Consider the following 26,570-nt stretch of genomic DNA (forward strand, 5'->3'; position numbering starts at 1 on the left):
GCTTTTCCACAGCATGGCCTCAGAGCACGCGAAGCGGTTTCGTCAAAACTAAACCCGGGTGGAGGTAGGGGGGCTGAAGGAATTGAGATCGAAACCGATCGGATCGAGAGCGATCTGGAATGCGCCTTGTTCCATGACGTCAATAATCCTAGAATACCTCCCTGCCCTTCAGATGCAACAAAGAACTGAGATATATTCGACCGAAAGAAGACTTGGCCGCTGGTAAGGCTCTATAAGAACTCTCCTACTATGTGCCAGTGAGCGAGGCTTTGCAGCATCTTTTATTCACAAGCATTGTTGGAAGCCAGCATCGTGAGTGGTGGCTATTTCCGTCTTTTTTCTAAAAGTGGACGCTCTCCAACTTGGCACTGCCAGCAGTATTATACCGCCCTTTCCGGAATCCCTCACCGCCCTCTGATGTTCTGCCGAAGAAATGGAAGCAGGGGGGAACATTCATGATCTGGAACTGCTCGCGCCTTGGAGTTGAACAGTGGCCGTGGGCCAATTGCTCCATGCTGGAGTCAAGACAGAATCATGTAAGAGAACCAAGCTCAATTTGCCATACGATTTCCAGTTGCCTAAATATGCTTTGATCAGGCCGACCTTACCTCCTCATTTGACTTTCCCCGCATTCTGCGGGGAAATGCAACCTGCTGAACTCTCCGGGGTTTCTTCGGCAACGTCCATCATGTCATTCCTTGTTATTGCGCCATGAAAATACCAACCGTGGAAATGGAACTTGCAGAAGAGACCATGGCTACACCAAATAGTTCTCTGTCCTACATGACGGAGATCTATTATCAAGCTCGCGGCACACCTCTTGTTATACTCGACTCGACAAGGTTCGGCAAGCTCAGGGGAGAGATGCCGCCTCTGCCGCATACCCCACACAAGTTTCTGTATCCTGATGACATGATCTCCACTTTCTGCAGGATTTGAAAGCTGAGGGGCCTAGAGGTGCGCAGTACTCGGTCAGAGATTCAACCGAGTCTGTTTGCATTCGGTATTTGCTCACCCGACTATGTATTGCCAGATCTGCTCTGATGTCAGGTCAAGGTCGCTCGTGAGAGACGTATATAGGCACCAGCGTTCCTCAAGACAGAGGAGTTTTCAAAAGCCCATGGAGACGGAGCCATTACGAAGTCAACATGTTGTGGTCATCCTGGATCTTGACTCCGGCCTTGCTGGCCATTGGCTCGCACGCCGTTCCTTTTGAAGACTATATTCTTGCCCCACACTCAAGGACTTTGAATCCTACATTGGTGTATCAGGTCAACGGAACTGTGGACAATCCTGAAGCTCTCGTCGGTCTTACAACCCACCAGACGACTCTTCATGGCAAGTCGTCCGTGACTTATGATTTTGGTCGCAATATTGCTGGTATAGTATCTCTGGATGTGACTTCGGTCTCTTCCAGAGCAGCTCAACTTGGAGTTACTTTCACAGAGTCGAGCCTGTGGATAAGCAGCGAGGCGTGCGATGCTACCAGCGATGCTGGTCTTGATTCGCCTCTTTGGTTCTCAGTGGGCCATGGACCAGGAACCTACGGTGCGGACAAGGAGCACCTTCGGGGTGCGTTCCGATACCTCACACTTGTCAATAATTCTACCGCCACTATATCCCTGGATGGTCTCAGCATTAACTATACCGCGGCTCCAACTCAAGATCTTCGCGGTTACAAAGGCTACTTCCACAGCAGCGATGAGCTTATCAATCGGATCTGGTATGCAGGTGCTTATACCTTGCAGCTCTGCACAATTGATCCCGCGACCGGAGACTCCCTGATCTGGTTGGGCGTGATATCTTCATCCGATAACATTACTCTGCCTCAAACCGATTCCTGGTGGAACAATTACACTATCACTAACGGCAGTACTACTCTCGTTGATGGAGCGAAGCGTGATCGCTTGGTCTGGCCGGGCGATATGTCAATTGCTATAGAAAGCGCGGCAGTCAGCACTGCGGATCTCGAAAGTGTTCGCACAGGTTTGGAGTCTTTGTTCGTGCTTCAGAAGGCAAATGGTCAACTCCCTTATGCAGGCAGGCCATTCCTGGATATTGTGAGCTTCACATACCACCTCCACAGTCTGATCGGCGCGTCGTCCTATTATCAATACACTGGACACCGAAGCTGGATCACTCGTTACTGGGGGCAATACAAGAAAGGTCTGCAATGGGCATTGTCGAGCCTGGACAATTCAGGTCTTGCCAATATCACAGCCAGTGCCGACTGGCTACGATTCGGTATGGGTGGACATGTAAGTCTACCTTAGCACTCACGCAAAATTGTGCACAATTATTAATAACACGTTACTGATTGCTCATAGAACATCGAAGCTAATGCGATCCTTTACTACGTCCTCAATGACGCCATCTCTCTGGCAAGCTCTCTCGATGATCGCGCCAACGTGGGCAATTGGAGCACAGCTGCATCGAAGATCAAAGCGGCTGCCAACGCCCGTCTCTGGGACGCACAGAATAGCCTGTACCGGGACAACGAGACCACGACACTTCACCCGCAAGATGGCAATGCTTGGGCCATTAAAGCGAATCTAACACTTTCTTCTAATCAATCTGAAGCTATTTCTTCTGCTCTAGCGGCACGATGGGGACCTTATGGAGCACCCGCCCCTGAAGCTGGGTCAACTGTGTCTCCCTTTATCGGCGGGTTCGAGCTGCAAGCGCATTATTTAGCTGATGAACCAGATCGAGCACTAGATCTTCTGCGCCTGCAGTGGGGGTTCATGCTTGACGACCCACGCATGACAAATTCCACTTTTATCGAAGGTTACTCAACCGATGGGTCACTGGCCTATGCTCCTTATCGAAACACACCGCGAGTGTCCCATGCCCACGGATGGTCTACGGGTCCCACCTCCGCTCTCACATATTACACAGCGGGTTTGCGTCTAACTGGTCCCGCTGGCTCGACCTGGTTATTCAAGCCTCAACCTGGTAACCTCACTGAGGTCCAAGCCGGATTTGAAACACAACTGGGACTATTCGCAACTCAATTTCAGAAGTCTGCAACCGGGACGTTTCAGCAGTTGACCTTTACTGCGCCGAATGGTACTTCAGGGTCTGTGGAGATTGAGGGCGCTACTGGGCAGCTGATATCTAGGCGTGGGCAAGCTGTGAAGTTAGTCAATGGCAAGGCTCGAGGTCTACAAGGGGGTACTTGGACCTTGAAGGGGCTATAGACCATTCATTCTAGATCTAAGAGATAAGATATTCTGGAATGTCTTTCAGCGGAAAGGGTCTCTCATCATTGAATACTCAGAATATTAGCAACCTGCGTCACATAGCATCATGCAGTTTGCCTTGACATCATTTCATGTGTATGTTTGAATTACCTCACAGCTGGATTGAATTCCAGTCGACGTAACACGGTGTCCGACAATATGATCCGGCTGTCTTTTCAAGCGACATGTGACTCAGAGCTTGTCTTCATCCCTCATCTCGATATCATCGAAGACTTTGTCTGTACAACCGACGTCATGGTGTGTCGGGGCCGTGGTGTCTTTTTTTGCCGATTCTCCCTAACGGGACATTTGAGTCACCGCTACCCATCAACTCTACTTTTCATTCTCGTCAACTACACTCCTTTCCATCTCATCTACAGTTCCAATCATCTTTGCAAGTATCTACAATCCTTCGCAAGCAAGCATCATGATTTGGACTAATTGCACGATGTACCCTCTAATCTACTTCTATCTCCTCAATCTTCTCTGTCTGGTCTCCGGATTCAGTCTGTCGCCCGGTGACTCGGTTATAATTCCTGGCTGGTATCTTCAGTCCTCGATTCAAGCCCGAGAAGAAGCCAGCAAGCTCTCGCAGCCTGATGCCACGACGGACTCATGGCACCGTATCGGGTCGCGCAGCACCGTCATGGCCGGCTTGCTTCAAGCTGGGGTCTACAACGAGACCGATCTCTTCTACTCGGACCATATGAACGGCGTCGATCTATCCGACTTTCAGTCCCCATGGCTATACCGTGAAGAGTTCGGCCTACAGCCCCTACCTAAGGGCGACCATCTCTTCCTCATCACCCACGGCATCTCTTCCAAGGCTGATATTTACTTCAACGGCGCACAGGTAGCTTGGAGCGACTATCAGCAAGGATGCTTTGGCGGCCACCAGTATGACATAACGCCGCACGTCCGCTCAGGGAAAAACGCTCTTCTCGTTCAAGCCCACTCAACCGAATATTCTGTCGACTTTGGCCAAGGCTTCGCAGACTGGAACCCGGCGCCACCAGATAATGGCACCGGTGTCTGGCGCAATATCGAGCTGAAGCAGACAGGTCCTATTTCTCTGTCCCCGATTCGAATCGTCACCGACTTTAAGACCGCACCCAGTGAGCGAGTGCTGGTGACAGTCATCACGGATGTCACCAACCAGAACAATGTGCCCATCCAAGCATCCTTCCAAGGGATCATCGAGACGGAGCAAGATACTGGCATGCAGCAGCGGATCCCGTTTTCGGGCAGTATCCGGCTCAACCCCAACGAGCACACAACCATCTCATTCCCTGTGACCATTCAGAACCCCCAAATCTGGTGGCCTGCTGCGTGGGGTCGCCAGCCACTCTATGCGGTTCAGCTCAACGTGAGCACGCCTCAGGGGACAATCTCAGACCGGGCACCGCGCACAACCTTTGGTATTCGCCACGTAACCTCTCAGCTCAGCCCCGATAAGGATCTCTCATTCAGCATCAACGGTCATCCCTTCAATGTGCGAGGCGCGGGCTACGCACCCGACCTCTTCCTCCGCTTCGACCTGAATCGCGTCCGCACCATTTTCCGCTACATCCTCGACATGGGCCTCAACACTGTTCGGCTCGAAGGCAAGCTCGAGCACCCGGAGTTTTACAAGTTGGCAGACCAAATGGGAATCATGATCATAGCCGGGTGGGAATGTTGCGATAAATGGGAAGGATGGGACGTATGTCAACCCAACCCCACCGCCACCCCTCTTTCCAATTGAAACATTCATCTGTTCCCCCTTGTCATCACTTCACTAACCCCAAGCTTTCTCCAGTACAACCATGACGGTCAAGGCCACCAGTGGACCACAACGGATTACACAACTGCCTACCGGCAGATGTACCACGAATCCACCTACCTCCAAGCACACCCCTCACTCCTCGCCTTCATCCTCGGATCCGACTATTGGCCCGATGAATCCGCCAGCAGGCAATACCTTGCCGCGCTCCAACTCACAAACTGGACCAACCCGATCGTCGCCTCGGCCTCCGCCCGCGGCAACCCATCCGGCCTGGGACCCTCGGGCATGAAAATGCTCGGCCCTTACGACTGGGTGCCTCCCAACTACTGGACCTCCAACAACACACCCGGTATAACCGAGTCCGGGACTGCCTACGGCTTTGGGTCCGAACAAGGCCCCGGCGTCGGAACACCCACCTTGCCCTCTCTGACCCAGTTCCTCTCCCTTGCGGATCTCCACGCCCTCTGGAGTCACCCCTCGTCGGGATCCTATCATCTGTCCCCGCGGGGTGCCGGGGAATTCCACACCCGCAAGATCTACAACACCGCGCTGTTCCTTCGCTACGGGGATCCCACCTCTTTGGAGGACTACCTCCAGAAGACCCAGTTGATGGACTACGAAGCTACGCGAGCTGTGTTCGAGGGGTTCGCGATCAACCAAAATGCTGCCAGCAGCAGTAATGCTCGTCCGGCAACAGGACTGGTGTATTGGATGCTGAACAGCGCGTGGCCGAGTCTACATTGGCAATTGTTCGATTACTATCTTCGGCCTGCGGGGGCGTATTTTGGGACGAAGACGGCGGCGGCACGGTGTGAGCACGTTGCCTACGACTATGTGAGGAGGGAGGTGCGTGTGGTCAGTCTAAAGGGCCCCCGGTTGACTGGAGGGGGTAAGACAGGGAAGAGGGTGGTGGAGGTGGAATTGATCACCGCTGCCGATGGGAAGACGGTGGATAAGCAGGCGGTGGGGGTGGAGGAGACCGAGCCGGGGGCATCAATTCCCGTTGCCAACATGGCGGACGGGGTGAATCGTCTACAAGGAGTGGGGTTCTTGAGATTGTTGCTCAAGGATGCCCTCAATGGGTCAGTCCTCAGTCGCAATGTGTATTGGGTGACCAAGGAGAATGATGTGCTCGACTGGGGCAAATCGAACTGGTACACCACTCCGGTCTCGCGGTATGCGGATTTCACCGGGTTGAGCAACCTGCGGACAGCGAGTATGCTGGCGAGCGTGACCGTCAAGCAGAAGGGAGAAGATGGGTCGACTCTAGAGGTGACACTGGAGAACAAGGCCGATATCCCGGCTTTCTTTATGCATTTGACGGTTGTCGATGCGGCGAGCCAGCAAGAGAGCGAGGCCGGCGAAATCACGCCGGTCTATTGGTCTGATAACTATGTGACGCTGTTTCCGCGGGAGAATCTCAAGTTGACGGTGCAGACGCCGAAGAAAGATGGATGGAGGATGGTCATGTCTGGGTTGAATGTGAAGAGGAATGTGATTGCTCGAGGGTGAGTTGTGCAAGATGACTACTATGCTTTGCTGCTGCTGTAACAAAACATACTTTCTGCTTGATACTACATAGCTATAGGGGATGATTTCAGTGCGCTTGATGTTTCCTCTCGTCTCTCGTATTCTGTAGACGTTCATTGTTCGTAGCCATTGTATCCCATCGTATTCCACAGGAAAGGTCGTACCTGACCCGTGCCTGCGTCAATTTGTGATCACTGAAACGGCTGAGAGGATGCATATATTCTCCTGACTACAATCTGGATCCCTGACAACACATGGACTTGCAGCTCTCCTGCATACGCTGTATCTGGAAGGACTAGTCAGCGTTACCCCGTTTGACAGCTTGGGGTCAAGCCATCTAGTACATACCTTCACCCTTTCCAGATTATTATCCCTCTTCTATCACTTGCGAAGCACCCAGGGATCTCACTGTACCAGATCAAATAGTGAGGGAACTTGTGCCATAACTGATATCGTACGTAGACAAAGCTACAAGACTGACCAGGTTGCGCTATGCCCGCTAGCTTGCAACGAATCTATGAGGCCGTTGGTGCTGTTATAGAAGCATTGGGAAAGGGCCGGGCGCGGAGCGGCCTTACTAAACCGAGAATAGCCTACTAGACTAGGTAACCTGATCTCGAATCCATGATTATTTCAATGGCTTCCACCTAACAGCCATATTCTCTTGAAGGACACTGCGATCTGACATAAGAAAGATAAACTTTTGGGGAACATCCCGCCTTAGGTCTAAGACCTCGCGTTGATCCCTATATAGCCCCTCTGGTAACTGAGTGTCAAGTCGAATTCATAACAGTTCAAAACAGTCCGATTGCTTGACGTTCCAGCATACCAACCCAAGGTTCGGTGTGCTTGTGCTTCTGTCCCGTCACCCGAGCCAAGGGCCTTCTCGGTGAACCGATGTACATACAGAGTACACCCAAGGAAGCATGCCTGTCATTGCACAGGTGTCAGACGGTCATGATCTTCTACAAGAAAAAAAGCAGATCGGCTCCGACAAAGCTCAGCAATACTTCGGAAATTTCGCTCCAACCCCACATACAATGAAGAATTTTCTGTTGGACACGAAAGGTTTCTCGTGGATCGGATTGCCTGCCACCACTCCGGAGTCGCCGGGAAGGTGTAAAGTTGAAAGACATCTCCTGGTTGCATTGAAAAATCGGACCAGGGGCAGTGGGGTCGAGTCTGCACCAGATCAGGAAAAGTCGAATCCGGTCCCTGGAAACTCTGGGACCCTTCAGGGCGAGCCAAGAACATCAAGGCCTCGATTGGTATTAGTCGCCCTCTAAATTGGTTAGTAACATCGGCCAGTATCTACACGTAGACTAGAATACCTTTTAGTCTATCTAGTAGGACCCTTGGCATGCCCCAGTGAGGTGGGAACGTTGGCCGACAGGTCGAACAATCTTCCCAGCCCACTTTTATTTACTGCTAGGCTTTCTTAGTGCTTGTAGTCTAGCATGACCATACGGATTGGATCCATGACCACACAAAATGTGAGACAAGCTCATCATGACTCATAGATCGCTAAGATTCAATCTCTCTTGTGAGGCTCAGAGCAGCAATGTCAATCTCCGACCTCCGTGGGCTGGTTCTCCACTCTGCCTGCGCAACTGGAATGAGAGGTAGTCTACTAGGTACGTCGACCATTTTCTTTTCCCCTCCAGGGACTTCAAGTGAGGTCCAGTCCTGGGGAGGCCTCGATCAGTCCTATCTCCTTCTGAGACAAGAAGTTCAGATCATACAGAGCGGTAGTGTCTTTCATTGCCAACAAGACTGAAGAGGCTCATGTTTAAATCAGGAAGTTGACTTAGTTTGACTCCGTGTTCGGCTACTAACACTACCATCATTCGCGGTATCTTTCTGCTCTTTCTTCGGGGCAACTTTGGTTTTCCTAGCCGGTGCTCCCACCACCCGTGCTCTATAAGCCATTAAACCCGCCTCGGCATCTTCCGAAATCTGCGACCTGTTCGTGACGGTAGTGTGCTGCATGTTAATCCCCCACTTCGCCGCCGAAGGCGTACGACCGTCTTGTGCATCGGTAAGGAGCGTGAGTATCCGCTGATATGTATCTTTCATGCCAGAGCTCTCCGAACCTCGCTGGAACCGCGCTTCGGCAAGCTCCGTAGGGCTTCGATCACCAAATCTCGCGCACTCCGGTCGAGCCATCGGATCTGCGCCAGCAGCCAGTAGAGCCTCGATAGCCTCCTCATGCTCGAACAGGACCGCGGCATGTAAAGGCGTGCCCCATTCTGCGGAGGTCGTGGCATTCGGATCGAGACCCTTGGAAAGAAGGAATCGAGTCTTGATCGCCGAATTCGTGCCCCAAACAAGAGCATTAAAGAAGAGCCCGGAGTCCAACTTCGCCCCATACTCCACAAGCAGATCAAACACGGCTCCGCCGTCCTCGTGAACTTTACCGAGAGCGCTAACGAGGGGGCTTACTTTCCTCGGGCCGCAGCGGTTAGGATCAACGCCTCGCTCGAACAGTCTGAATTGAAAAAGCTATGGCACACAGGCGTTAGTCTGGAAATTGCAACGAGCCCCATGTGATGACAGTCATACCGTAGAAGAGGCTCGCCTTTGGGTGTGGTGCATTTCTTCGGTTTCAGGCCACGATCGAAGAAGAGTCGAATAACACGCGGATCCTGCTGGCCGCCATCCTTCCCGCAGAGGGAACCTACCGCGCCAGGTGTCATAGGCACGCCGGCATCAAAGAGTGCGGCCACGATGTGTGGATGAGCTTCAAGGGTAGCGAGTTGAAGCCCAGTGTCAAGTTCATCGGCAGAGAGTCCCCCGCTGGCAAGAGCCCTCTGAACATCTTGCAGGTCACCGTTGCTACATGCTCGCTCAAAGGTAATGTTTAAAGCGTCCTCGACGGTGTAAGGTGACATGGTGCGTAGAATGAGATAATGTGTGCGTGTAGAGGAGAGGCAGGCGGTGGTAAAAGCCGGAAACCCACATTTATTATTTAGTGGGAATCTTCGTAACTGTGTATCATGGATGTCATGTCTAGCTTACCTGGAAGGACGGACATTACTCCCACACTTGGCATGGGTCGGTCTTGGCATTGGTTTGGAGATTTGCAGTGCCAAGATCTCCTTTCGTATAAATCATAAATACTTTGTCCTGGCAAGGGTTGCCTACTGGCACTGTGGATCCACGCTATAACAATCCAATCTGTATCAAGCCTAGTATGTTCGTTGTAAGAGGGAGCTATGATAGCAAATATGGCTGACTCTTATGAACACCGCCTATATGACTTTGGAAGCCTTCTCCACTTAAATATCAATTTACCTTTACTTATCTAGATATAGTTCTCCTCAGTGCACAGGATTTATGTACAGAAAGAGTAAAGTCTTACCAAGTCCGTTATATTACAACAATAACAATATTGTATAAGGATCCCCAGGGTCTCAGGTGAGTGAGTGGCTGGCTCCAACCAGAGATTTCAGGGACCGCTCGCATGACTATTGCTTGATAAAACAGTGGAAATGAAGACGACAGCCAGAGTCGCTTAGATCCGTAGAGACCTGACGGACCTCGCAGGCGAAGATCAACGGAACAGCTGCAAGATAAGAAGAGTTCTATAAGGCTCCATGACTTACTCGGTAGGGCTGGCTGCGCCAGACTATAGTTGAGCCGGCCCGGGGCAATTCAATGACCCCTGTATCGGCCTGTATAATACTTAAATCAAGATTAGAACCACTGGTAGACCGTCCTTCGACTCTATTACCTCTATAGCCCGCTGACATCCATCCAAAAGGTCTAGGTGAGACTAATCGGTCCTTATGGTCCAAGGGTTTGATACTATCGCATCCAACCGACCGACCACCTTCACCCCGCCCCGCTGCTCAAGACCGGAGGAGCATCTCAAGTATAGTCCTACGCGAAGCCAGCAGCTGAGGGTTCCTCAGCCGACGCCTCTCGGCGACTTTCGAGGGGCTTTGGTCAGCGAATTGCCTGCAACGCACCCTCGCCGCGGGATCCGCGCCCGCCTCCAGCAGCACCCGCACGACCTCCTCCTGCGCAAGAGAGACCGCCCGATGCAAAGGCGTGCCCCATTCCGGGGAGGTCGTGTTCGGATCCAGCCCCTTCTGCGTCTTGAACCCCCCCCCCCCCCCCCCTCTCCACGCGAGCAGACCGCCTCGAAGAGCAGGTCCGCCTCCAGCTTCGCTCCGTGTTCGACGAGCAGCTCGAAGAGCGATGTGTCTTCGCAGACGTATTCCAGAGCGCAGGCCAGGGGCGTGACGCCCCTGGGCCCGCGGCGGTTGGGGTCCGCGCCCCGCAAGAGTAATTCGCGCGCGCAGGCGGGGTCTTTCAAGAAGCTGGATTCCCTCGGGTGCTTAGTTAGTCGTGGGGGTTTTAGAGGCTAGAAGATGCGAGAGCAGAGGGGGGGTGGGGAGTGGGGGGTGCTGGGCTGGACGTACCGCAGAAGAGGCTCGCCGTTGGAGACTACGCTGTTGGGGTCGAGGCCGTGGTGGAGGTAGCATCGGACGATGCTCGGGTGCTGATGGCCGGATTTGCCGGTCAGGAAGCTCGCGGAATCGCGGGTGACGCGGGCGCCGGCGGCGAAGAGCGCGGTTACGATGTCTGGGTGCGCTTCGCCGGTGGCGAGGTTGAGGGCCTCGTCGAGGTCCGTGGGGCTGATGAGGCGCCCGCTTGCGAGAAGGGCTTGGGTTTGCGGGAGGTTGCCCTCGAAACAGGCGTCGTGGAAGGCGTCGATGAATGGGTTGTTGGGGGCCATGGGGTGTTTGTCTGGAGGAAATGGGGTTTTGAACGATTGGTCTGGGAAGTTGGGTCATTTTGAGTACGTACTTGGTTATGGTTAGCTAAGTGAATAGTCAACTCATTTACCATGGAACCCGCTGCGTTGGCTCCTGATGTGAAGATCGAACCGGTACAAGTGGAGTGGTTTGGTGGAGCTTGTCCCCACCATGCGTTCCACTCCCACCGGACTTGAAGTTTACAGTAGAGGAGACAGGTGGTTTGGATACGTTAGGTATGTATGCTCTATGTCATTCACATCGGTTGTATCATAAGGACGATAGTTCTTCCCTGTTCACTCTCTGCAAGGTCATGATAGATCTTGATGATTGTCGCATTGATAGACATAATCGACGGTCACCCTGCACCCATCTTTTCGATGGTACGAGCCGCAATTCTTACAGCCGCCGATGTTGCGGATATTCTGGTAGGCATTCCACATCTCGTTCCCGCTGATACTGCAGCTTTGACCTTGAATGAAGACACCACAACCCTGGGTCAGATCGCCCCAGCAGTTTCCACTCTGATTGCTGTAGACGCTATCACTATAGTCAGAGATATAAGGTCAGGACTCGCGTCAGCTATAATTATGATGGATGACTCACTCAATCACCTCGGCCGAATGATAGTCTATCTCATCGTCTCGATACAAGTTATTCGCAGCGTGATCGCACCACTTCAACAACTCCGGGGTGGTACACATGGACGAGCCCTTGCAGTCATAGTCGGACGGGTCTGGCTCGAAGGCGTTAATCATGGGGTTGTAGCCCTGCGCCTGCACCACAAACTTGCTCGTATCAACAGCCGACGTGCCCAGGGGTAGATTCCACGTGTAAGTGTAGCCACTGATATCGAGCGTGACGGTGTCGATCACCTCCCAGGACCACGGGGGCGCGGTGGACCCCGTTACAAAGACCCCGTCGTAGCGGTAAAGAGCCGTGCCATCCACCATATAGTGGGTGCAGACGTAGGTTTCCACGTTGAAATTGACACCCCAACCTGGATCCTCGTCGAAGTCGCACTCGATCGAATGCCAGATGTAGAGGCGGACGGAGGAATAAGGCACCAGCACATCAGCCTCAATGACCGTCGAGTTCTCCCGGGGAGATGACTTGTAATTTGTTACCGCCCTCCCACCCGGTAGTCGTTTGGTGGTCACGGTAACCTGGTTCGAAGACGAACCCAGTCTGCCGCCTTCTCCTACGGCACTGACGTAGAACGTGTAGCTGGTTCCGGATGCGAGACTGCCGATTGTCACTTCGGTCATCGAGCTGGGAACGCTGGCAGCAAGACTACCACTGGCATACACATGATACCCCTGAGCATTCGAGGCCGCAGCCCAAGATAACTTCGCCGAACTGTAGTCTGAGGTCATCACTGTCAGTTCTGTCACGGCTCCCGCAGCGCCGTCCGATTCCCAAGCGACTGCACCCGCGTTTGACAGCGAGCCACCGTCAATGCCATCCATCATACTTTGGATGTACGAGTCCGCGGGAAGAGTGTCGTATGGATTGGGCAACATGTCATCGGTGAGCTGCAAGAAGCCCGCCCCGCGCTCTTTGGCTAACTGGACTACTTCGCTAATGGCAGACTTGGGCACGTTGTACACGGTGTGCCATAGCTTCCGCGGATCTCTGGGATTCCAGTCGTTAGGTGTGTAGTTGTCAATGTAAGAGTCGTAGCTCTGCTCGAAAGTAAGGAGGGTGTCCATGGTATCCTCAAAGCAAGACGCCATGGGTGACCCAGGGTTCAGGACCGTGTACGCGCTGGGGTGAGCACGCTTTGTATAGGCGTTGATATACTTGTACAAGTCCACGTATTCATCGTTGATGCCGCATTCAGGCCAGCCTTCATCGAAGAATATGCCGCCAATGCTGTCGCCATACAGCTTGTACCACATATCAACATCTTCCTCAATTTGAGCTGTCCAATCTGCCAGGTTGCCCGAGCCCAGCCGCGTCTGGAATACCTGGTCACTCAAGCCCAGGTATCCGGTGCGCACATAGCCGAGAACCGTTTTGCCTGCAGATGAGGCTCGCTCGATCACACCTTGCCAGCTCGGGTCAACGGTCGAATCTGGACCGTTTAAAACGTTGGCTACCAAGATAGGCATTTTGCTCACATCGTAATCGATCAGCCTATCCCAGGCGGCCGGATCACTTAGGGGATTGATGTACGATGCGACAGCAATCTGTTGCCCTTGAACAGTCGACAAACACCCCGTCGCATTTGGGGCGAAGGGGGTCACTGTAGTGATCATGGTGGTAGTGCGCGCGTTCTGCGCGTCACAGCTTGAGACGGTTGAGTACGTAGGCGCGCAGGTGAGTTGAGGAATTGAGGGGTTCAAGGCTAGACTCCACATTCCAGGCCATATTGAGCCGCCATCTGCGCTTGGCACACCATTGCGTTGGCATCCTCCCTGGAGAAATATAGATAAAATCACATTGTTGGATTTGATGGTCTCTTAATATGATATAACCACGCGAGGCTGAAGGCTCCAGCAGCGAAACCATGGAGATGAGCAGGGCTGCAAGTAGTCATCCCGAACGAGCGCCCACCGCACCACTGAACTGCGGTATTCAGATCTGCCACAACTTCCACGACAGACCACGGAAAATGTCCTTGGTTTATGACAAGACATTCAGATCCACCATCGCAGCCCGAACTCACTGGCGAGGATATTCTCCGCGCCGCAGACAATGTTGCTTACGTTCAGCGAGCGAGTCTGAAGGCAGAAGAACGAGAAGAACGCAGTGCTTTGATTGCCGCTGGAGAGCAGCGGCTTAGGGCGAGAAGCTGCCGTAGGGTCCCATGGAACGCCCATGTTTTCTATGCTCAGTCTCCATGGGCCCTGGGAGCCTCAGGGAGAACCGAAAGCCTTTCTCGGCAAGCGGTTCGGATGGATCGTTCTAGTAATGACTGGGTAGTTATTAGAACCACATAGTGCAGTACCTGCAGCCTAATAAAGCCCTTAGCGAGGAGGCAACTAGACTTAGAGTGCAGAGGGAGGTTTTGAAGTTAGCAGTCAGACAGTAAGGTAGTGGGTAGGTACGGTGCATGTAGCTAGTGAGTCAATGTCCGAGAATTCTTCCGGTCCTGGTCTGCTTCCAGCCTGAGTACCTACCTAACCACTGATCCCTAATCTATTGACCTAGTGCTCTCCTCTATCCACCCCCATCACAAAATCTCAGGGCATCTGACCAATTGTTTACATTAAGACAGTGCAAGATAATTGCATCGATATATTGACCGTCTCTATGCGTTGATATCCTGTCGTAAGCATCAATTCTGCCTCGTTCCGAGTAACTGGGTTGGATGTCGGAAATCGTGTGTGCATCAGACTTGAATTCTCTTCACGAAGACTAGTGTATCTGTCTTCAGACCGGTGATGTCGCTTATGGCGCAGGTGGAGGATCAACATAGTGGGTCCTCTATTACTAGCCGGTGCGGCGAGACAGGCACTAGAGGTACTAGTCTCCACAGTCAAGTGAAAGCGACTTTACTCGGCCCAAGACCGAATCGTTCAGTTGTTTCACTACAACCGCTGGTGAGTCAGTAATTGACCAACTTTGTTCGTCATAGCAATAGTGTTGAGTCTGACTTCCTGTGGGAGATTGCTGACCTAAATGCGCACAGTATAGTTAAAAGACTTCAAGATTTGTAATAGTTACCATTCACTTTAGCCTCGTATGTTTCAATGATGGGACCGCCTCCACAAACAGATTTGCAAGCACCCCACATCACTGACCTATACAAGCGGCGCGTAAAGCTCTCGCCGACTATTCCTCCAGTTCATGGCCTGGGCAGAGCCGATCGTGCATCCTGGCATACAGGGCGCGCAGATTCTGCGGCGAGACGACGAGCACGGGTTGGATGAGGTGGTCCCGGGGCCCGAGGCACTTCTCGGCGAGCGCGCGCGTGGTCAGGCAGAGGGCCTTGATGGTCGCCGGATCCAGGTCGGTGAGGACCTGTTGGAAGATTTCGGGCGGCAGCTCATGCAGTTGTCTGCCCTTGGGCTCATGGCTGGACATCCTGATGAAGCTGGCTGAGGTTGTGGGTTCCGATGGTAGTAGGCCGGTCAACAACACCCGGTAGACAAGACACTTTATATGAGTAAAGCGGTCGGTATTGGCAGAATTGAACTGCTGGACTGGTTCTCGAGAGTGCAGTCCATGATGGTACTTTTTCGAGGTTCTATCGGGGGAAGTACGGACTGGGAACTGCCTCAGTTGGACCAGGCCTATGACAACACTAAGCCTGAATTGGGGAGTTTATTGATCCAGTGAACCCTGGATCGAGGGCACGGAGTGCTCGGGTATTTCAGGTGGATCCATCAATACACATACTAAAAGTCTCGGCACACTGCCAGGTGGCAATTTGCTAGCACATATAACCCATGGAAACTCTTGAATGGGGAACAGATCTATCTGTTATATCGGCAGTCACTGTCTGGATTCCATGATTGAGGATCGAGGTACGGAGTTATGCATCTGGACAGAGAAATCTTCGACCAGGGTCTGGTATACTCCCAGGGCCCAGTGGAGCAAGGGCTGTCTCCGATGCAAGCTAGCCTCCTTGGGATTAGTGATACCTCATACCCAGTAAGTAGCCCCGCTTAGTACACATTGCTGCCTGTTGGAAGTGCAGTGGATGCCTAATGCAGTGACAGATCGGTAAGTGTAGGGTCTTTAATGCTACCTACTGTCCAACTTATAATCTTGCTATCTGGATGTTGATAAGAAATGATCTCCAGGAAGTAGACCACTTGGAAAGTTCTTAACTACTATACCAGCGACGGCCTACAGTACAAGACCTTGTCGACGACCTATAAGAAAAGTAAAATGATAATCTACTTTATGTAATGAGGTTACCACTGGAGGGGGAGAAACTCTTCAAGTACGATCCGATTACTCTATTGGGAGGGGCAAAACACAAACATGGGCTATGTCGTGGCTTGAATGCCAGAAGACGCTGTACCACTCAGATACATGGTAAATGTGGAGTTGTCCTGACGCTATTTCTTGTGGCTCTCGCAAGAAGATCTCCTGGAACATGGGTGTTGTTGTGGATGGCAACGTGCGTGGGGGTTTAGGTGCTATACATGGTACTCTTTGGTGGATCGGGATTGCCAGGCTTATGAAGACATTCAACCTAGTCTTCATGGATGATTCCTCCCGCGACTACTCGATTCAGCCGCGATGTGTCCTGCCTTTTAGGGTTAAATTGTAATATTTGGCTTTCCGGCTCAGTTCAATCGGCACAATCTCAATGGCTTACTTTATTCGGTAGCTACATTGCATAACATGTACATGATTCATCTAAGTATATAGAGTACAATTATCGTGGTACAATGACGATTCTGCTTTCTGCAAGTACTTCATATGCCTTGACCCTTGACTGATGGAGATGGCCAGGGTTTTGTAGAACCATCTCAGCACTGTACAGAGGTAATTCGCTTGGCTGAATGGCTGTAAACAACTTGTTCTGACTGAGGGTCTCAAATAATAAACCATGCCATTAACCTGTGGGACGCGCGTACAGTTGAATCCTAGAGTTACTCCAGCGCATAAGCTCAGGGGAACCAAGGGCTCGTCCAGGCGCTTTTCTAAGCGGCCGGAACACCAGTCCTTTGGCCAAGTCCTCGCGGGTGAAGTCCCTGGTGTGCACAGCTAATCCATTGGAATGCGAGTAGCGTGTCCACTGCGGTGGCCAATTTGTGTCCCAGACTGGCAGCAGGACTACCATCCCCTTGCCCTCCTGCTCGTCATCCTTTGCTTCTTGCTCACGAGTGGGATCGAGTAAAGCATGTCCCCTTGACTGTGCATACTTCAGGTTCTGCATATGTCTCCCAAACAGGTTCTTAAGGCTGAGATTCTCCAGCATTGGCATAGAACGCTCCAAATGAGCAAAGATCGGGGTCCATGACCCAGAGGTCAGGTGACACTCATGCAGCGTCAACGAGCGCAGGTTGGAATGCTTTTGGAGAAAGAGCAGCAGGGACTGTCCTTTGGCCGCGAATCCCGACAACCCACATTTTTCCAACAATGGCAATTGGGTTTCATGAGGGACAGTGTCGACGATCCTATCGTAGTAGTGAAATAATTCTTGTCCATATGCAGTGCGCCGGAATGTTAAGTCCAGCTCTCGAAGAGCTGGTGCGGATTTGAGGAAGAGTGATGCTATCCCGGGTGTTCCATCCTCTAGCACGGGCTGGGGATCCTCTCCTTCTTCTTCCTTTTCTTCCTCTTCCTCCTCGTCCTCCTCGTCCTCCTCGTCCTCATCTTCCAGCTCATCTTTAAGAGAATCCTCCATAGCCATGGAAATACTGAGCTTAAGCGATATCAGATCCTTGCCGAGTATTTCCAGCTGCCCTGGGCCCAGATCCAATGCAATATCGGTGATCTTGTCAATCGGAATACAGCATTTATCAGTATCACGAAAGATATCAAGGCTCTTCACCGAGACCCTACTCTGCACCATTGCTTTCAAAACCCACGAGAGGATTTGCGAGGCTCGCGCCCAGAGTGGCTGCCAGTCTTGAGAATTGGGCGCCTTTCTCTCCGTCCGACCGCGGAGGACCCCGCCATCAAAGCGGATGACATCCACGGTTCCAAACAATTTGAGCGCGAGTTGCAGGATCTCAACCATCTCGCTCGGTGACTCCTGATCTCTGGCCTCTTGCTGTTCATTGAGCCAGCGCAGATCAGATTTGGCCTTTTCCAGTTCCTCGGGCGTGAATTTGGCTGTGCTCCGGGAAGTAACGTATCCATGCTTGTTGAGTTTCTCCACTCTGTACCACCCAGATTTGATGTCCTTGTCTAACCCAGAAGGCTCCATTGTTATGGCAAGGGATGTGAGCGAGTGGATCTTCTTGCTGAGTGCAGGAATGCGCGCCAACGCATGCAGAGAGCGAAGACTCTGCGGTGAGACATCAAGAACAGGCTGTTGGATGCACCTTTGGAATCGGGGTCCGATGCACCTCTCGGCCAGCTTTCGGTCGACTAAGCGGAGAGCCTTGATCGATTCGAGGTCCAGGTGTGTGAGGGTTGACTCGAAGATCTCAGGGGGCAACTCGTGCAGTCCGGTGCTCCGCGCTAAGTCGGACATGTTGATGGGCGGGTCGTATGAGGTTCAAGGTAGGGAAGTCAGAAGTAAGTGTTGAATGGAAGAAAAACACTTGGGAGCGGTTTGAACTGGCAGAAATGAAGCATCAGATGTCTTCTACCTCATTTAAAGAATGCTATTTTGTTGATTGAGTTCAATGGACTAATTAGGAGGTGGCTCACTTGGACCAGGAATACAAGAACACTAGGCCTCAATTGTGGGCCTGGTTGGTTTAGCGAACCCTGGATCATGTTACAAACTTACAATGTACTTGGGTATTTAGAAGCGGATCCACCAATACATACATGTACATGTACATACAGTCATACACATACATCTGATCGGGTCGCCGGCAATAGAGTGGAGTAAAATGTGTCGGGCTGGTAACATGCCGACTCGGGATCTACTTCACTTAGACAATTGTTGCCTGTTCGGCTGAAGTTGGAAGTGAATGCCTGATTCAGTGACCTCAAGTCTGCCAGTACTTGGATATGTGTAGAGTTGAGTGCTCCACTCAATTGTACTCTGCATCAGCATTACTTGTTTATATATTATGATGTTGTAGTAAGGAATGTCGGGGCGTTCCGCCTTCCTTTTGGGAAGGTCAGGCGTTCTACCTACTCTACTCCGTACTAGACTACCTACGGTTTTACATGCAAAATTCATCCTCAACTTCATGCCCTCCATCTCCAGTAATCAACTATCTCTCAAACAAGGATATATCGAGGCTCTCAAAGAGTCAGTTAACTTGATCTTGTAATTGTCTGTGGTCAAGATCTACTTAGACATCCCAGCTCCCATACAAGCACGGTATATTCAGGTTCAACCTGACTACAAAATACAACTACATTTTGTTTCCAGTGGTCGGTAAGCCAGAAATCAAACCTCAACACAGTCCGAAAGTTGTATCTATTATATACAACCCGGATCGAAGAAAATGGCTTACAGTGATAGATAAGCATTAGTTATAGTCCAAGAACTTTAGCGTCATTAGCGCAGAGTAAGCAGCAATCAGCCTCCAACGCGATTGCGACATGATCTTTCTTCCGTGTTTATCCCTCGACCAAAGATCTACAGCAACCACAACAGCTTCAACTGCATCTCCCCAGCCCTAACCATGGAGTCCCCCAGTAAGCCCTCAACACCCCAGCCCATCCCGCCTCTCATCCCCCGACAACCTATCTAACCCAAACAGCCCCAAACCCACCCACCCTCCTAACCCTCCCCCTCGAACTCCGCCAAATGATCTACACCTACCTCTTCATCACCCAGCCCATCACCATCCAACACAAACCCATTCCCGCCCAGTGCAGCATCGACAACCGCCCCCTCTGCCGCAACCCAGAAGCCACCACCACCACCCTCAACAAATCCGGGTACCAACCCAGCTACGCCCTCCTCCTAACCAACCGCCAACTCCACCACGAAACCCACTCCTACGCCTACAGCGCCCCGCTCTTCCGCACCCAGCAAACCGAGGCATTCGCCAACTTCACCAGCTGCCTCACCCGCCCCCAGATCCACGCAATCCGGCACCTCGCCTTCTTCCTCCCGCTCGCGCAGGGCATGGAAACGCACGCCGCGGACTGGCACGAGACCTTCGCCTTAGTCCGCCACGCCTGCCCGCACCTCCGCTCCGTGTCCGTCGAAATGGCGCTGGCGTTCCCGGCGGCCAGCGGGAAGGACACCTATTGGGACGGGGGGTTGTTGGAGCTGGATCGGCTGCGGTCGCTGCGGGGGATGCGGGTGATTGTTTACGGTGGCGATGTGGCGGCGGCGGAGGTCGAGAAGAAACCTGAAGAGCCTTTCTTCCTGTATGAGGCCGGGACGCTGCATCCGGCTGCATCGGACATCCGGGGCAGGACTGTGGCGGCGGCTGCTGCGGCTGGTACTGGTACTACAGCGATAAGCTTCCATCACGCGCGGGACGCTCTCCGGCGGAGGCTAGCCCTAGCCCTAGCCCCCTCCAACCCCAGTCCCGATGACAACGAGGAAGACCCCGGCCGGCTCTTCTTCCGCCCCTCGCCGGACATCTTCCCCCTGTATGTCCGGAATCTGACGGAGATGCTGCTCCGGCGGCGGCGATCGCATGCCGAGATCCGCGGGGAGGATCGCATGCAGCGGAACGAGATCTACCACTACGTGTACCTGGATGAGAGGCCGTTTGAGAGGGGTCGGGTCTTTGGGTTTCAGTACGGTAGGAGTGTGAAATTGGAGGAGAGGGAGCTTGAGCGCGCGCTGGAGGGGCTTCGGCTGGCGAGGGAGCGGTTGCGTGTGCGACGTGAGAATGGAGAGCTGGGGGCTTGTACGCGTCCTGGGCGGGTGGCTGTGAGGGAGAGACATGGGCTACGTCAGGTTCATGGTGGGGAGGGTACGGGGGCTAGGGATGAGAGGCCGGGAGCTTGGAAGAAGCAGCTACTGCTGGAGGCGTCGGCGCCTTTGATTGAATCGTTCCCTGATTGTATAGCGCGGCCGTATCGGTCTGGGGGGAGGGGCTCAGGTTGATCGAGGGAGACGATTTAATGGGAAAGCACTTGGGGTTCGGTTATACTGGAGCTATTCTTCGATACATAAGGTCATTGTATACTTAGCATAGCCGTAGCTACCCCGAGCCCTCGCTCAGAACTGCTTGACCACCCGCTGAAACCGAGGGGGCTGCCTCATGAACTTCTCCGGCTCGTCTCGGGCCCCCTGCTTCCAGTAGTCGTACTCCATCCACGCATTCTCCGGCATCTGCGCCTCGGTCGCTTCCAGGAACTCGCCCAAATCTGGATTGAGAGGAATCACGCCGGTTTCCATGACGTACTGATCCCACAGTTTCAGTAGCTGCTTCAATCGATCGGGATGCCCCTCTGCCAGATCGTGGATCTCGCCGGGGTCCTCGACCAGGTTGTACAGCTGCCATCGCTCCGGCCCCTTCGGCTTCGGGATATAGACGATCTTCCAATCCCCGAACCGCAATGCCGCCCGGCCACACGTTTCCCACCCTTGGATGAATTCCTTCTCGTGAATGCGGGGACTCTCACCCGTAGCCCAGGGGTAGAACGACTTCCCTCGCATCGGTACGACCTCCCGCCCCTGATAGAGTGGTGCTGGATGCGTCACGCCCGCCATCTCCAGGATCGACGGGGCCAGATCCATGACCGTAGCGAATTGATCCGTGATACTGCCGTTCTTGACGTGGTCGGCCGTTTCGCGCACCGAGGCCGGGAAGCGTGCCAGGAAGGGCACATGCACGCCGCCTTCCGTCGTGTAGGCTTTGTACAATCGCGAGGGAGCGGTTGCGGCCTGCGCCCACCGTGGCCCGTACCAGATGAACGAGTTGTAGTTCCCCAGATTCTCCAGAGAGTTGTCATAGTACTTCTGCAGATGCGGCATCACGCCACTCTGCACCATCGGGTAGGCCTCGTACGCGGCCCCTTCGGCGCCATTATCCGACATGAAGCAGACGAAGGTGTTGTCAAGCTCGCCGATGGACTCCAGGTAATCCACCACCTTCCCAACATTGGCATCGATGCACTCGACCATCGCAGCGAACACCTCCATTGCGCGACACGACAACACCTTCTCCTCCGGAGTGAATTCCTCCCACGGCTTGACCTCCCCCTCCGCCACGACCGGATGCGCCTCCACATCCTGGCGGATCATGCCCAACGCCTTCAGCCTCTCCAGTCTCTTCTGCCGCAGCACATCCGGCCCCTCATCGTACACCCCGCGATAGTGCTCGATATACTCCCGTGGCGCCTGAAGCGGCCAATGCGGCGCCGTGAAAGGCAAGTAAGCGAAGAACGGTCTCCGCTGTTCTTCCCCTCCCTCACCACCATCCTCCCGCTCGTGCCATTCCCGCAGGTACTGGCACATCCGGTCCCCGTACCCATCCGACGAGTACCACCCCTCCGGCAACTTTTTCACGTACCGGTCATCCTCCATATGCAGTGCAATAAAGCTCGCCTCCAGAAACGTCGGGGTCTCATCCGCGCCCGCCAGCTGCGGCTCGAAGGCGTAATGATTCGAGCAGGCCGGGAGGTGCGCCAGCGACCGCTCGAAGCCCCGCTTACAGGGGGCGCGGTCCGGGGTCAGCCCCAGATGCCACTTGCCGGCCATGAGGGTGTGGTAGCCGGCGTCGCGGAGGAGCTCGGGCAGCGCGACCACCCGTTCGTTAAGATAGCCTTCGTAGCCCGGCATCCCGCGTTGCGGGGCGGTGGACATCTGCGACCCCTTGGGCCCGTTCTGGCCGGTGATGTTGGTCCACTCGATTAGGTTGCCGAGGCCCGCTATGTGGTGGTCCGTTCCCGTCATGATCATGGCGCGGGTGGGGCTGTATTATTATTGTATCGGACGGTCAGCGTTATGCCAAGAAAATAGAACCAAGCATGACAGTACGAGTGAGGGAAAGAAAGGGGTGACAAACGAGCACGCTGCTGCGGCATGGAAGTCGGTAAACCGCACACCCTCCTCCGCCAAGCGGTTCAGATTCGGGGTGCGGATCTCGCCGCCATAGCAGCCGATGTCTGAGTAGCCTAGGTCGTCGGCTACGACGACGAGGAAGTTGGGGCGTTTGGGAGCCATGGTGGGGGTGATTGAGATTGTTAACACTTCACTTGGCGTCGAAAGGTGCTGGAGAATGTACAAGGAGGTTTGAGCAGCAACCAGCATAGGTGACGGGCGAGCTCAATTTAAAGGCAGTCAGTCGTCTGCATCCCCGCACTGTTGCCATGCGCCGTGTATACATGCACTGCCTGCGTCGTCTATCGGGAGTCGCCTGATAAGCAGCATGATCGGCGGGGATTGCGTCGCCTTGGCTAGGTTGTAGCCAATGGCTGCTGCTGACAGCAACCCCGCATCGATTGCGAATTCGGCTCTCGGCTATTTTGCTGCATGGGGTGTGGTTGTCTGTGATCTCCATGATGGAAGGGAAGATGGATGGGAGGTGGTCTGATCAGATGAAATGGAGAACATTGAGTGAGGGGGAAGTAGGTAGATGGTAGTAGGAACAGTAGTACCCAAGTATTTTGCTGCCAGTCTCGGCCGCTCGCCCGATGCGGTGCCTCTGCTTCAACAAGGAGAGTATACAATCACTCGCTCCCATGCTCTACTACTATACGTGGTTAATCAAATACTGTATGTATTTTTACTACTCTCACTACTGCTAAATTGTTTCAGCGGCTGAACTAAGTAGTCTCCAAACAACCTTAGTAGCCATTACGGTGGTTCGTTCATTTTCTCCATACTCACCAGTTGCTTCTACATGTCCCGACCATAGTGGTTCATATCCATCTAATACCAGCAACCACGGATGCCACTGGTGGTAATCTTGCGCTGACCACTTTCATCTGTTCAGCATATGCAGACCACGAGAGCATGAACGGTCATTAGGCAGATAACTATGTCATTCCTTTTTTGGACTACTGGAGGCAAGCTTCTACAAGGCGATAGACATTCTATCAATATTAGGAGTTTCTGTGACCGAAGTGGCCCTGGGCTTGTGACAAACCCCAGCGATGCCGGCAAGGTTACCCAACAATTTATGAATGTAATGGTAAGGTGTGCGGTGCATGTCCGAAAGATCAGGGTTGCAGAACAACACGGTTACTATATGATCTATTGAATTGAACATTGAATCTGCAAAGCATACCTTTGGCCACGGTAAGCTCCACCAGCCGATAATCGCAAGCCCATACTAACCACCAAGACCAGACATAGGACCAAGAATGCGACACTTCCAGACCACTATCTTGGCACACTCATACAGTAAGGAGAACTGTAACCGAAGCTGTAGCTGTAATACTCACGTCACCTATTACCAGATGTGCTCCATGGATCGGATATCCTCACGTGGTAGACACCTGCCAACCAACCACCCACAAACTTAATTCAACAGGGAATCCAGGGTACTGGAACCCCGAGTCCAAAACACCTTGTGGCTGGTAACTGAGCCGCCACGGTGATCCAACAGGATCAGATCCCATGCTGCCAATCCCACAGATATCAGTCACTTGGCCGGATTGTAAGCTTGTGCATATCAGATGATTAGACATTGAAACCCTGCTCATAACACTTCATCTTGTTCGACCACGATTCCAGCATATTAGACTCCATATCGGTCCTCGCGAAAGAATTCCTACTCATCTTAATGAATGAGTGGGTTTACGGAGATGCGATCCGATCCTGAGTCCTGTATCTCACCAAATTGATTACACCTTGCCAGCATACACCCAAACTCAATCCGTGGGAGTGGTACTTTTGTCGCTTATTTCTTCCTCAATTCTCGTATACTGTCATCGTGACGCTCGACAGAGCATCCCCATCTATCCAGAATTGACATCCACTATAATCTACATCTTTATGAGACCACCAGCCCTGATAAGAACATCCAACTGTAAATATATAGTAAGAACAGATCGACGATCACAAGAGCCACCAGTTTGTACTTGTCTACTGCCTTACACAACCCCCAACCCACCCCAAACCAGACCTCGAAACTCCTCCTCCCCTTACCAACCATGCAGAATCCCTCCCAAAACACAGACGTGGAACACCAACCGCCACGCACCACCAACTCACGAACCCGACTCCACCAAAGAAGAAAAGCCCTAAAGAACCATTTTCTTGCTGCATCGAGCGAGTTCGTCGGGACCGTCCTCTTCCTCTGGTTCGCCTTCGCCGGGACGCAAGTAGCCGCCATGACCAGCGCCAGCGCCAGCGCCAGCGACACCATCACCCCGCAGCGCCTACTCTACATCTCCCTGAGCTTCGGCATGTCCCTGCTGGTAGTGGCGTGGGCCTTCTACCGGATCTCCGGCGGGCTCTTCAACCCCGCTGTACGCCCACCCTCACCCCTCACCCCTCACCCGTAGAACACAAACCAAAACCAGACCCTAACAACCCCTGGACCGCGATCACAGGTAACACTCGGCCTCTCCCTGGCGGGGACAATGCCCTGGCTCCGCTGCGCATTTCTGGTGCCCGCCCAGATCCTGGGCGGCATTGTGGCCGCCGCGCTGGTCTCGTGCATGTTCCCGGCGCCGATCGCGGTCGTGCAGACGCGGCTCCACGCCGACACCTCCATCGCGCGGGGCCTCTTCATCGAGATGTTTCTGACCGCGCTGCTGGTGGTCACGATCTTGATGCTGGCGGCGGAGAAGCATAACGCCACGTTCCTGGCGCCCGTGGGCATCGGGCTGGCGCTGTTTGTGGCGGAGTTGGCCGGTAAGCCTCGTGTCCTTCTTTCCCTCCGTTGGTCCCCCCTGCAAGACTGAGGAGACGTGATCTAATGAGTATGGTTGGGTGTTGTGTTGGGCCTAGGAGTCTACTTCACCGGCGGCTCCCTGAACCCGGCCCGCTCGTTCGGCCCCGACGTCGCCGCCGCCAGCTTCCCGGGCTACCACTACATCTACTGGGTCGGGCCGCTGATGGGCGCGCTCCTGGCCGCCGGGTACTATCGCTTCGCGAAGGCGTTCAACTACCCCGAGGCGAATCCGGGGCAGGATGCGACGGAGCCGAAGGAGCAGGAGCACCAGCAGGAGGAAGAGCAGGAGCACCAGTCCTGAGGATGTTGATGTTTGGCTTGGCGGATGCGATCTTGTTGTGCAGGGTTGTCTGTCATAGTTGTCAAGTTTAGAAGGGATTGCACCAAGGGTTGAAGGGGGCTGGGGATGGGGGGTATACTGGTTGGGACTCTGGTATTGTGCAGGTCCTCGTAGTGGTACTGCGATCATGGCGTGGTTCGAGAAGATAGCAGGCTGGTAGACTCGAAGATTCTGTCGCCGTATAGGCTGTAATGACATCTGAAGCATTGCGTGGCCTTTTCTATCCCCGCAGAGCCTGCAAGTGCCATGCAGTGCCATGCAGTGCCATGCTGGCGCGTCTTGTTGATCTCGTGAGCTCGGTGTCTGATCTCGATCCATCTGCCATTATCCGGGGCGGCAATGCCTCCGTAAGTTGTAGCCGGAGGTACTGTACTTCCATGTGTGCCGAGACCGAGGAGAAGTGGGCAAGGTTCTCGCGAAGGCAAAGGCGTGGCTGACACACACGGGGTGACAATGTCAATGGTCTTCGGGATCTGTGTCCAGGAATACAATGAAGCCACAACTTGGAATGGGTTAGCCACTGTGTAAGTTATCCTCGAATCATCAACCAAAATTATCCTGTTCTTCTGTTGTGAC

General features: G+C 53.3%; 10 protein-coding genes across 10 annotated transcripts; 4 read left to right on the forward strand and 6 right to left on the reverse strand.

The window, feature by feature from the left end:
- Window positions 1–1,148: 1,148 nt before the first annotated feature.
- On the forward strand, window positions 1,149–3,200 carry BO95DRAFT_449269 (putative alpha-L-rhamnosidase A; the record flags this gene model as incomplete). The annotated part of the gene is made up of 2 exons (XM_025587939.1): window positions 1,149–2,258; window positions 2,328–3,200. 2 exons carry the CDS (start codon window positions 1,149–1,151, stop codon window positions 3,198–3,200), a joined length of 1,983 nt encoding a protein of 660 aa, XP_025447487.1.
- A 472-nt stretch (window positions 3,201–3,672) lies between these two features.
- On the forward strand, window positions 3,673–6,668 carry BO95DRAFT_495410 (putative glycosyl hydrolase). Its single transcript, XM_025590817.1, has 2 exons — window positions 3,673–4,944; window positions 5,041–6,668. The coding sequence occupies exons 1-2, from the start codon at window positions 3,691–3,693 to the stop codon at window positions 6,517–6,519; spliced, it is 2,733 nt and encodes a 910-aa protein (XP_025447488.1). The 5' UTR covers window positions 3,673–3,690; the 3' UTR covers window positions 6,520–6,668.
- A 1,393-nt stretch (window positions 6,669–8,061) lies between these two features.
- BO95DRAFT_478413 (ankyrin repeat domain-containing protein) lies at window positions 8,062–9,580 on the reverse strand (the record flags this gene model as incomplete). Its single annotated transcript, XM_025590037.1, has 3 exons — window positions 9,100–9,580; window positions 8,374–9,025; window positions 8,062–8,223 (listed from the first exon to the last, which is right to left on the reverse strand). The coding sequence occupies exons 1-3, from the start codon at window positions 9,426–9,428 to the stop codon at window positions 8,062–8,064; spliced, it is 1,143 nt and encodes a 380-aa protein (XP_025447489.1). The 5' UTR covers window positions 9,429–9,580.
- A 1,882-nt stretch (window positions 9,581–11,462) lies between these two features.
- Window positions 11,463–13,694, reverse strand: BO95DRAFT_438227 (uncharacterized protein). The gene is made up of 2 exons (XM_025585458.1): window positions 11,907–13,694; window positions 11,463–11,846 (listed from the first exon to the last, which is right to left on the reverse strand). The coding sequence occupies exons 1-2, from the start codon at window positions 13,559–13,561 to the stop codon at window positions 11,612–11,614; spliced, it is 1,890 nt and encodes a 629-aa protein (XP_025447490.1). The 5' UTR covers window positions 13,562–13,694; the 3' UTR covers window positions 11,463–11,611.
- An 89-nt stretch (window positions 13,695–13,783) lies between these two features.
- BO95DRAFT_510496 (uncharacterized protein) lies at window positions 13,784–15,332 on the reverse strand (the record flags this gene model as incomplete). Its single annotated transcript, XM_025591353.1, has 2 exons — window positions 13,784–14,069; window positions 15,133–15,332. 2 exons carry the CDS (start codon window positions 15,330–15,332, stop codon window positions 13,943–13,945), a joined length of 327 nt encoding a protein of 108 aa, XP_025447491.1. The 3' UTR covers window positions 13,784–13,942.
- Window positions 15,333–16,032: 700 nt separating this feature from the next.
- Window positions 16,033–16,511, reverse strand: BO95DRAFT_117929 (uncharacterized protein). The gene has a single exon (XM_025580424.1). The coding sequence runs from the start codon at window positions 16,461–16,463 to the stop codon at window positions 16,209–16,211; it is 255 nt and encodes an 84-aa protein (XP_025447492.1). The 5' UTR covers window positions 16,464–16,511; the 3' UTR covers window positions 16,033–16,208.
- Window positions 16,512–16,611: 100 nt separating this feature from the next.
- Window positions 16,612–18,552, reverse strand: BO95DRAFT_438230 (uncharacterized protein). The gene has a single exon (XM_025585459.1). The coding sequence runs from the start codon at window positions 18,406–18,408 to the stop codon at window positions 16,819–16,821; it is 1,590 nt and encodes a 529-aa protein (XP_025447493.1). The 5' UTR covers window positions 18,409–18,552; the 3' UTR covers window positions 16,612–16,818.
- A 514-nt stretch (window positions 18,553–19,066) lies between these two features.
- Window positions 19,067–21,059, forward strand: BO95DRAFT_510498 (uncharacterized protein). The gene is made up of 3 exons (XM_025591354.1): window positions 19,067–19,272; window positions 19,371–19,535; window positions 19,601–21,059. The coding sequence occupies exons 2-3, from the start codon at window positions 19,523–19,525 to the stop codon at window positions 20,908–20,910; spliced, it is 1,323 nt and encodes a 440-aa protein (XP_025447494.1). The 5' UTR covers window positions 19,067–19,272; window positions 19,371–19,522; the 3' UTR covers window positions 20,911–21,059.
- BO95DRAFT_438232 (arylsulfatase) lies at window positions 20,980–23,120 on the reverse strand. Its single transcript, XM_025585460.1, has 2 exons — window positions 22,817–23,120; window positions 20,980–22,723 (listed from the first exon to the last, which is right to left on the reverse strand). The coding sequence occupies exons 1-2, from the start codon at window positions 22,972–22,974 to the stop codon at window positions 21,025–21,027; spliced, it is 1,857 nt and encodes a 618-aa protein (XP_025447495.1). The 5' UTR covers window positions 22,975–23,120; the 3' UTR covers window positions 20,980–21,024.
- On the forward strand, window positions 23,121–25,955 carry BO95DRAFT_449273 (aquaporin-1; the record flags this gene model as incomplete). Its single annotated transcript, XM_025587940.1, has 5 exons — window positions 23,121–23,129; window positions 23,325–23,382; window positions 24,997–25,226; window positions 25,311–25,614; window positions 25,711–25,955. The coding sequence occupies 5 exons, from the start codon at window positions 23,121–23,123 to the stop codon at window positions 25,953–25,955; spliced, it is 846 nt and encodes a 281-aa protein (XP_025447496.1).
- Window positions 25,956–26,570: the final 615 nt, after the last annotated feature.

The sequence above is a fragment of the Aspergillus brunneoviolaceus genome (assembly GCF_003184695.1).
Source record: "Aspergillus brunneoviolaceus CBS 621.78 unplaced genomic scaffold BO95scaffold_3, whole genome shotgun sequence".
NCBI lineage: Eukaryota > Fungi > Ascomycota > Eurotiomycetes > Eurotiales > Aspergillaceae > Aspergillus > Aspergillus brunneoviolaceus.

Bases quoted from the DNA above. Each gene is read 5' to 3' on its own strand.
- BO95DRAFT_438230 (XM_025585459.1), bottom strand. From the start codon at position 18,408: ATGTCCGACTTAGCGCGGAGCACCGGACTGCACGAGTTGCCCCCTGAG.
- BO95DRAFT_495410 (XM_025590817.1), top strand. From the start codon at position 3,691: ATGTACCCTCTAATCTACTTCTATCTCCTCAATCTTCTCTGTCTGGTC. The intron at 4,945-5,040 runs GTATGTCAACCC...AGCTTTCTCCAG, and splicing joins ATAAATGGGAAGGATGGGAC to TACAACCATGACGGTCAAGG.
- BO95DRAFT_438227 (XM_025585458.1), bottom strand. From the start codon at position 13,561: ATGATCACTACAGTGACCCCCTTCGCCCCAAATGCGACGGGGTGTTTG. The intron at 11,847-11,906 runs GTGAGTCATCCA...CTCTGACTATAG, and splicing joins CATTCGGCCGAGGTGATTGA to TGATAGCGTCTACAGCAATC.
- BO95DRAFT_117929 (XM_025580424.1), bottom strand. From the start codon at position 16,463: ATGAAGACTAGGTTGAATGTCTTCATAAGCCTGGCAATCCCGATCCAC.
- BO95DRAFT_438232 (XM_025585460.1), bottom strand. From the start codon at position 22,974: ATGGCTCCCAAACGCCCCAACTTCCTCGTCGTCGTAGCCGACGACCTA. The intron at 22,724-22,816 runs GTTTGTCACCCC...ATAATAATACAG, and splicing joins CATGCCGCAGCAGCGTGCTC to CCCCACCCGCGCCATGATCA.